The following is a 9,827-nucleotide window of genomic DNA, read 5'->3' as shown; positions in this document are numbered from 1 at the left end:
TTTTATTGGGACACACAGCTTTCAATAGTACACAGATTAAAATGAAAACATTTAAAAAAGCAACAACACTGTAAGAAGTAACATCTTAAGGACCTAGGATTTGGGATAATACAGATTAAGGCATCATTGTCACTATTTTTTTTTCCCCACAGGGTTGGAGAAAAATAAAAATCATGAACATTTTAATTGCTAAAAATAATCCAAGTATTCCTGCAGAAACAGCCTTACTGGATCATTAAGGATGCTTGAAGTTTTATGCTGAAGAGGAGTAAATTCACTAACATGTGATATTAACATGTCACTTTTACACACAAAATACATAAATGGCATGTGACGTCACACCTGACACAGTGACACCTGCAGATTTGTCCTTTGTAGCCACCTGGCCACAGTTAACAGTGACGCTGAATCTCACAGCTATGACCTTTTCCCTTCTTTAAGCTACGCTGTTAGTACCGTGGTACCTCTCCAAGACTGACAGTGCAGGAACAGCAACTGCATCTCTGTAAAACAAACACTGTTTCTCCAAAAGCACTAAACAAATCCATATTATTTGAATTTATAGTGTGACCCAATGAAGCAAGATGGATTTATGAAGATAGTATCACACGTCAATATTAGGAAGCCAATCTGGAACAGAACCTCACCTGCACAGTGCAGACTCTGGATCTGTGTCAGTTGTCTGAGAGCCTCAATTGCAAAAAAATATACTAAGTCGCTACATATTAGTGTGGTTCCAGGAGACAACTTGTTTATTTTGTTGAATTGCATTCACAATATTCAAAAAGGTTTGCTTTAATGTGTACATGTAAAGCTTTATTAAGTTTCTTTATCTGACAGTACAGTACTAAAGTCAAGGCTGTTCTTGAAAACACTGAGCGATGCCACGTCATATCACAAACCCAGTGCTCCGTGCCACAAATGGTGTGTGTGTATATAGGTATGTGTGGAATATGTGTCTGTCTATATATGTTAGTGTGTCATCGATCTCTCTCTATAGAGTCCATTCCAGCCTTGAAATGAAATATTTTTTATAAACAGGTCCTGTTATGTCCTGAACCAGTAATATCAAGGCAAGTATTTAAAATGTGGTATTTCCATACACATAAGGCCATTGAATAAAGGAGTACAGAAAAAACGTACGATAACAGGAATATTAATTATGGGAATCTTGTTTTAAAAAGGCCTTTGATGTTAACTACAGGTTCAGGCCCCTTTTGGACCCTCATTTAAAAGGCTGTGATTCATTCATAGTGCAGGTTCCGTGGCTCATGGGACAACTAACAGCACCTAAGCTGTGTGGATTAATGAAAACACAAGTGGGCACACGACACAACAGCTCATTACTAGAAAACAGGCCATACAGAATTATACAAAACACAGTACGACCCAGCTAAAAACACACTTGAGCACAAAGACACAGTTCTGGGTCTCTGCCATTCATTCCCACTATTTATATTTATCTGAGTCCTGAAGATGGTGCTTGTAAAGACTTTTGTCATTAATGTAGATTTAATTGTTCCAGCGGCTACAGAGAGATACCTGCCTCATGATACCTCTTTAACAATTAATAAAAGTTTAATGTGGGGCTTTGCATGTCCACATTGGCCCGGAACATCACGTTAATAGTTATTTATAATTCCTATTCCAAAATTTTCTTTAACAATGCAATTTTAAATCAGTCATTATGCAATTCATAAACCGAGTGAAAAAGTATTAAGAACAGATGGCATTTAATTTGTTCCAGTAAAGTAAGAAAAATCACTAGAATTCAGTATACTAGAATATATTTTTGGTCAGAAAAAAAAAAAGCAACACTGACAGTGCAGTCCTGCTCCACATGGGACAGGTCGTTTAGGGTCGCTGTCACTCACTAACCTACACGTGATTTTACCATGGATGCTAACACACTCAAAAGGCTCCCGCTCAGGAGAAGTGGGCAACAAAACCATACTGACCCGAAGGCCCAGTGAGTAGGGTTTTGAACCTCGAGATGACATCATAAGGCAAAGTGCTTCAACATCAGACTCAACGGAAGAGGACTGTAGAAATACCGACCAATAACCTTCCTACTTAATGCGACACAAAAGACAAGACAGAAGAACAGCAACAACTCAACAACACCTACGATTTCCCAGTATTAATTGCTCCCCAGGCAGATATAGTGGAGCTTTTCTGGTTTCTGTCTGTCCCACAGACTCACCCTTCAGTGGCTACATAGGAGGTTCCCTCAGAAAGGCAGTGAGATTGCTCAGGAAATGAGTAGAACCTGGATGCGAACACCTTTGCGTGAGGAAGAGAGAGTGACATGCGAGCTACACCATCTGTCAACAACACATGGACAGCAAGAGGAGCCAAATGCTCTCAATATGTACAGGGGTCTCATATCTGTCCTGTAGTAAGACATGGTGAGGCCTCAGTCCCTCTACTATGCTGCATATTTATTGTTCAGTGCTACGTGGGAGTAGGATCACGTGCGAGGCTTGTGGAGCGAGCTCTAAGTGTCACACAGATACACTGTCAACAGCACATGGACTTCAAAGCATCGGGGAAATGAGAAAAATTAAGAGAGTTAATGCCTGCACTGAGAAGCACAACTCCCTTCACCTGCTTTCCCTTTCGAAAATGTACACGAAACACGGTAACACACAGGTGTGTGTGTGTGTATAATAATATATATATTATTATACACACACACACACACACACACACACACACACACACACACACACATTTATGAAATTTAACACAAGTCACGCACTCTTGGACGACTATACCGGGACAGAACAGCGGAGTCCAAAGCCAGAGCAGCCAAAAGAGATGCAGATGGTTTTCAATGCGATGGCAGAAGGAAGGCTGACCACCACGATCTGGGTTCTTCAGCCTCGTGCTACAGTGACACCCCCCTCCAGAAACCACACCGATGTGACGAGTCGCATACTGACATTTTGGGGACACCTCCCTGTCGGGGAGCAGCGCTTTAAGACCGCATTCCTGTAGCTCCTCATGCGATCACGAGGAATGTACCTTCCAGCAAAAGCAGTGCAGAATGCATGGATGGACACAGTAACTTCAGTGTAACACGGTAAACCTTTTCATCTGTACATTTCTCTCGTAACCCCTTTAAAACTATATTTTTCCATGCTTCAGTTGTCCTTGGAATGATTCATCTTTTACATAAATATTCTACCAATGATTTTGTCCGCGTAAACTTCATATCCTTCAGTGCTGTTCCCCGACTGAGGGGGACAAAGTACAACGAAATGACGCGGTTGTAGATGGACACCTGAACACGGCGCAGAACTAAGGGTCCAATCACAGGTTCCCTACACTCTGACACCAACAACTCATGTGTTTCCCATGTGCTACATGTCACTGGAGAACATCCACTGGCAACAGCTGACTGCTCGCTGCTACGGGACACCACCCTGACAGCAGTGGGACATCGAGTGAACACAGCAGTTTACAGACGACACGACACGCCGACAATGGACAACAGTAGACAGTGGGACGAAACGCACTTGAGGTATTTCACATTTTTAAATACCGCAGCTTCATTTCTGCGTCTGCAGATCTCCGCTGATCCTCAGGTTCCGGTGTGAGGGCAGCAGAACCGGTGGACTCTTGAAAAAGCTGGCTGGATGGTGAAGGTCTTCTTTCCTGAACAGCAGGTCCACAGTCCTGTTGACTGTCCCACTTCAATCCCCGACACACTGTAGTATCTCTCTGCCCAGGCAGGTAAAAACTTGGGAGTAACGACTATCTTCTGCACGTCCATTTGTGTTCAAGAGCTCAACCTAAACTCCCCGCTGCAGAGGGAAACGGTTGTGTTTCTCAGAGATGGGATCCATGTGCTGCAACCAGCAGTTTACAACAGCGCTCAAAACACCTTCTCAGTGTCGAGTCATCATTGTAGGTCTCATGCTCTGTGGACACGTGAGGAAAAAACAGCGGTATTGCAGTAGCCAAACATCAGTTTGTAACCATGAAGCTGCTGGTTTAAGTTTCACGCCTATGTGGCCCCAGTGCTGTAACCTCATGAAGGTACTGAAGCTGAATGCCACCAGTGGAAATATCTGTGTTCTACAAATGATAGAACTGCTCACTGTACAAGCTGAAGTGTAAAGTACCTGAAGTAATTCTTTCAAATCAATTTATTATAACCCTGGTGAAGCTTCTGTAATTTTTGGTCAAACAATCCTGATATTTCCAGGATAGGACAGTATAGCTTTAAATGTAATGTGACATTACTGGGAATAAAACACCCAACCAGTTGAAAAATCTTCAGAGAAACAGCTGCTGCAAGAAATGCTCTGCATCATCGATTACAAATCAGCTTCACGATTAAGCAATGATAGCAGTCGATGGAGGATACACACTGTTCAAGAACTGCACCGTGTTATTTCTACGCTCGAAAATGACAAACGTTAGTCTTCGAGCCGCAATGAAAAAACTCGATCATCCGAGCGGCTGTTGGAAAGACGTCCGTTAGCGCAGCGGCCGACCTACTAGCTGTTCCCTCACAGTCGTGTCAAGTAGGACCGAGTGTGTAAGACAGGCCTCTTTGGGATGTAGCAAGTCCTGCAGGACCTTCTTATAAGGGCTCTTCCAGTAGACCTGCTCTCACAGGAAGCCAACTCGGCGCTGGCTGAGCACTTCGGAAACACCAGAAGCCCTCGGCGAGCTGCTCTAAATCTTGCGGCTGGTTCGCAGAATGCTGTCCAGCCCGCTGAGCTGCCGCAGAAAACCGCGGTTTGGTACGACGCCGCGGTGGCCCTTCACCGTCTTGATGGCCTCAACTAGAGTCATGTTCTGCCGGATCATCAGGTAAGCCAGCACCAGGGTAGCTGATCGGCTCACTCCCACTGCACAGTGGACCAGGATCTTCCCTGCAGGACCCAGAGACACAAAGTCTGCAGCCTCCTTCCGAGACACTTGAGCACATGCACAGCAACCAATGTGTGGTAAAACATTGTTAAAATCAGGAAAACCGTCAAGATGTGGAGCACCTACCTGTGACATTGCAACTACTGCCAAAATATGACACAATAACAATTGTTTTTTCTTTTGCATCATAAAATAAAGGAGGTAGAGCACTGGCTAAGTAATGTGGATGAGAAGTGCTGTATGACGGGGCGACTCCACTCTGGACATTCAGGCCTCACAGCACCTGAGCTGTTTCTAGACACGGGTTTGAATCCGGGTCAGTGTGTGTGGAGTTTGCATGTTCTCCGTGTCTGGACACGTTTCCTTGCGGTGCTCCAGTTTCAGCCCACAGTCCCACATGTAAGTGTAACAATAAGACCCGGTCGGGACCACTTACTGTCATGTATCATTTACCATCTTCCCCAACCTTCTGAAGGCAATTTGTTCCTGGCAAACCCTTCGGAAGGTAAACTACCAATAGTTTCACCAGTAATTTGTATCCATTCCTGAGCTCCAAATCCCATGAAAATGACGCAATTACTTTAGTAAACATTACACAATGTAACCAAGCAGGTCTCTTTTATTACTTTTATACTATATGCGTCTCCTTGTGCTTGTTCACCTCTTTTAGCTCTTATGTACTGTACACTTAAAAAGTAATACATGTAATAAACATGTTAATAAAAATATATTGTAATCACTAAAACATACAGACATTCCTGTCTCCCTTGTCTGTGTTCGTGGGGGTCACTTCCCACAGACCTAAGATGTGTTTTGAGTGAACTTGCAGCTGTAAATTGCCCTTTGTGTGTGTTCATGAGTGAGTGAGTGTCTGTCTAACTCAGAATATGACCATTTTAAAACAGGAAAATTTCCTCCAGTGAAAGAACATGATATCTGTGAATGATGTAGCAGTAGCATAAGTACTCGGGTACTGGGGACCCGAACCTTTTAGAAGGAATGCTCACTCAGTGCAGTTAGACACAGAGCTTTCAATCAATAAAAGCTCAATAATACGGCTTAATCCCTTGATTTATTCCAGGAATATGTTCTGTTAAAAGATCAATAGTACACCATAATGAATCAAAAAATTCACTGTAACACTTTATTCTATTTTCATCCACAGCTCATACACTGTAGGATGTGTGAGAGATAAACCTGCATCCAGTCCATGAAGTTACTTTTATTAACATGAAGCTATATTGGTGAACCTCCTATTTAGTGAATTTTTCTGTCTTGCACTTGCAAGCCGTGTTGCTTATAGTGATTAGGCGGCAGAGGAGAATGAAACGAAGGAGTGAGCTGCAGTGTAATGGAAAATTGTGAGGGGCAATGTATTAAAAAGCGTTTCACCTTAAATGTCAACTACATGTCCCATAGTAAACTAACAAAACTGTCCATGAGGAAACAACTGACAATACAAACATGGTATCTGGTCATTTTTGATTCCACTTTCCAATAAAAAAAGCATAGTAACAGACATGTACCTATATTTATATGCTGGGTAGTTTCTGTAAAAGTCCCAGATACAGCTATAATACAGACACACTGTGTGAAATTGCGCCTGTTCAGCTCAAAGATGCTGTGCCCCCCATCCCGTCTGAGTTTTTATTCTATAATGTTCTCCAGTGTTCTGTGCTAACGGAGGCAGGTGGAAACACAGGCTGTCTTCACTCCACAAGAGAAATTTTACAAAACAAAAAAAAAAAAAAAAAAAAAACAAGGATATTTAAATAAACCAGGAAATGTTTGCATCTTAGAAAAATTTGGAACTCGTACATTTGATGTTCATAACATGAGGTTCAAGTTTTGCACCAACACCAAGGTGTTCTTACATTACAACTACTACACTACTGTAACGATGGCATTTCCACAGGTTTGCACTCAAGTGCCCTCGACCAGGTACACACTTACCTCCAATGCAAAGCGCCTTGTGTATGAACTCGGCTGCAGGGTAGAAGTTGACGCTCATGTCAAAGGTGGGCGAGTCGTGTGCCTCGATACCCTGGTACACGATGTTCATGCCCTCGTAGTACTCGGCGCCTCCTCGCCACTTGCTGTGTGCGCAGTTCAGAATGTGCGTGATGCCCAGTCTGCTCAGTGCCCGGCGGTCTGCGGCGATGTCCCTGCAGCAACAACACGGCCACCTCACCATCTTCCTTCCACAGCAGAATGAGCAGAAAAACAGTAACCATAACCACCTTGCAACTGAAACCTGTAGTGTGGTGAAGGGAAGTCACGTGGTGAACGAAAAGAGGGGGTTGACTCCTAACAGCTGGTAGTGAAGTGGTTTGTACTAGAGCTTTAGAACTAAAGGTTACAGGTTCAAATCCCACCTCTGGCTGTAGTACCCTAGAGCAAGTTACTTACCCTGGATTGCTCCAGTAAAAATTATTCAGCTGCATAAAGGGGTAGAAAGTTGTATCTTACAATTGTAAATTGCTTTAGAGAAACGTGTCAGCTAGATATACGTAACACACTGCATACTGGAACAACAGGCAGTGTAACAATACAACCACCAAAAAAGGACCTTTTCAGTCCAAAGAATGTGCTCTTTCTCTCAAAAAGGTCAACAGGATCCCAGGACAGTCACACGACTGGAATGTTGACGTGTTTACGGCCCGTCTTCAAATGAGAGTCATGTGGTGGTACAGTGAGTAGAGCTCCTGTCTCACAGCGCCTGGGTGGTGCAAAAGGACGTGAAATTGATCCCTGCTCGGTCTGTGTGGCGTTTGCACGTTCTCCTCGTGTCTGCGTGGGTTTCTTGTGGGTGCTCTGGTTTCCTCCCACAGCCAAAAGACATGCTGTTCAGGTTCACCCATAGTGTGTGAGTGACAGAGAGAGTGTGTTCCACTGATGTATGGATGAGTGTCCCATTGTAAGTAGAGTATCTAGCAGTGCAAGTCACCGTGGTGAACAAGGTGTGTGGGCTGATAACACTATGTAGAGTTCATTGGAAATCCCTTTGGAGGAAAGTATCTGATAAATAAATTTTGTCTACTCTATACTACACTACAAGCTATTGAGAACCTAAGCCAAATTCCTTGTATGTGTGGACATACTTGGCAAAATAAATCGGATTCTGAATCTAAAATCTGCAATTTAGGCGGTGACATGATGATCGGAGAGCGCGCGCTGTGGGCCGCGATAGAGGCGTCGCGTTGATTGGTCGATGTGCGGCTCCAGGAGGATTGAAACCCAGGGCCCCCGGGGGGTCATTCACCACATTTTCCCGCGTGTCGCCGCAGTGGCAGCATTGGAATATATTAGAGACTATAGAGTGAACGAAGCTGGACCCCCGTGGAACCCCGCACCCCTCCACCCAGCACCCCCAGGCCAGGGCGCCCGAGACTCCTTACTGGTCCCCGATGTACAGGTTCGGCCACACTTCGTCGGCGTGGTTGCAGGCCGTTTTTCCGGAGCACAGGAGCCGCTCGAGCTCGGCCACGGTGAGCGCGGGGGAGGAGCCGCTGTCCGACTCCCTTCTGCTCGGGGACCGGGAGCTGCTGCGAGAGCGGGAGAAGCGCGACACGAACGCCATGGAGACGCTCGGTCGGCGGGAAGTCGGCGCGCCCTGCTGAGGCGACACACACACACGGTCAGGCCGAAAGAAAGAAAGAAAGAAAGAAAGAAAAAGAAAACACACACACAAAAGCCGTGGCGTAAACACTCATCCTTCTGGCAAGAGGTAAACAACTGACTGGCAGGCCGAGCTGCGAGCAGCCGCGCGAAATGGGAAATGAGGCGAAATTCGCGCCACAGGTAGCGCGCGCGCGGCCGCCTCACAGCGCACACGACGTCTCATTTTATTTCATTACCTTTGCCGTTTCATTCGCGACACGTGTCCAAAATACGTGTTTGTTCGCGTCTAGTAATACGAGCCTCGTCACAAGCGTTCCAAATGCCCAGTGTAACTGTACAAATGACACAGAAACGACTCTGACGAGATCGCACCGCGTTTCTACACACAGCCGGGCGCGCGCGCACACATCCAGGGTGCCGCTCGAGCTCGCGTGTCGCGCGCGCGCTCCCACGGCGATACCCACCTCCTGCCACGAGCTGCGATTCTGCGGCGCGAGGAAAATGTAGCGGCGGATTTTCACAGGAAGCGCGACCGCCGAAGGCCGCCCTTCACCCGCGAGGGTGCGCGCGCTCCGCCCTGCAGTCTCGCGCAAACGCGCGCACGTGCAGAGAAAGGGTCGAAATCTGTCGCCTGTGATTGAAACATCCGTGGAAAAATGTTTTATATCAGTAATCCGACGGAGGGAGAGAATCGGCAGAGCAGCGGGAGCGCAGCGTCGGGTCCTGCGCAAATGGGGCTGCAGTGTGTGTGTGTGTGTGTGTGTGTGCGCACTCACGCGCGTGTTTTGCAGCCCCCCCGTTGCCGTTCTCCATTCATAATCATACCCAATATCCCGAGCCCAGGCTCATTTCCCACCTACAGTCTTTATGAGCAACACCTCAATATGCAGTTCCACGAATGATTATATTTTTATTCATATTATTGGATCAAAGCAAATGCAAAGATTTGTGAAAACAGTCCTGAAAAAACCGCCAACGAGCCCACAGATCAGAGCTCATAGATTTGCTTCTGCGTGTTATTTTTGAGCGCACGACACACAGCTGTGGGTAACAACACCGCTCGGTTACCACACACTCACCTGCGCTGCATTCACTTTGATTTATTTGTAAAGGCTTTTATTTTTTAATTTTTTAATAAAGGGTTTATTATCTTTATTATCCCCCCAACCGGCAGGCACTGTCAACGTTGCATCCAACAGGTGCTGCTGGTAATTTTATGTTCAAGTTCAAGTTTATTGTCATAGATACAAGTACCATGTACATGTATCATGAAAATCTTCCCGAATGCTTCTCCGCAGACTATGGACAAGGACAGAGAC

General features: G+C 45.5%; 1 protein-coding gene across 4 annotated transcripts; it reads right to left on the bottom strand.

Moving 5' to 3' along the window:
- Positions 1-2,709: 2,709 nt before the first annotated feature.
- Positions 2,710-9,244, bottom strand: dusp26 (dual specificity phosphatase 26). 4 transcript variants are annotated; one of them, XM_029252679.1, is made up of 4 exons: positions 8,973-9,244; positions 8,286-8,503; positions 6,841-7,052; positions 2,710-4,889 (listed from the first exon to the last, which is right to left on the bottom strand). In XM_029252679.1, exons 2-4 carry the CDS (start codon positions 8,465-8,467, stop codon positions 4,690-4,692), a joined length of 594 nt encoding a protein of 197 aa, XP_029108512.1. In that variant the 5' UTR covers positions 8,468-8,503; positions 8,973-9,244; the 3' UTR covers positions 2,710-4,689. The 4 variants fall into 4 exon arrangements, with proteins under 4 accessions (XP_029108512.1, XP_029108511.1, XP_029108513.1 ...); XM_029252678.1 differs by having other exon boundaries at positions 8,286-8,500; XM_029252680.1 differs by lacking the exon at positions 8,973-9,244 and adding an exon at positions 8,745-8,958.
- Positions 9,245-9,827: the final 583 nt, after the last annotated feature.

This window comes from Scleropages formosus, chromosome 6, assembly GCF_900964775.1.
Source record: "Scleropages formosus chromosome 6, fSclFor1.1, whole genome shotgun sequence".
Taxonomy (NCBI): Eukaryota; Metazoa; Chordata; class Actinopteri; order Osteoglossiformes; family Osteoglossidae; genus Scleropages; species Scleropages formosus.
The sequence above is the reverse complement of the archived record's forward strand: the minus strand, read 5'-3'. Positions and strand labels throughout refer to the sequence as shown.

Bases quoted from the DNA above. Each gene is read 5' to 3' on its own strand.
- dusp26 (XM_029252679.1), bottom strand. From the start codon at position 8,467: ATGGCGTTCGTGTCGCGCTTCTCCCGCTCTCGCAGCAGCTCCCGGTCC. The intron at 7,053-8,285 runs GTAAGGAGTCTC...TTGTTGCTGCAG, and splicing joins AACCTGTACATCGGGGACCA to GGACATCGCCGCAGACCGCC. The intron at 4,890-6,840 runs GTAAGTGTGTAC...TGGGTCCTGCAG, and splicing joins CAAGGCGCTTTGCATTGGAG to GGAAGATCCTGGTCCACTGT.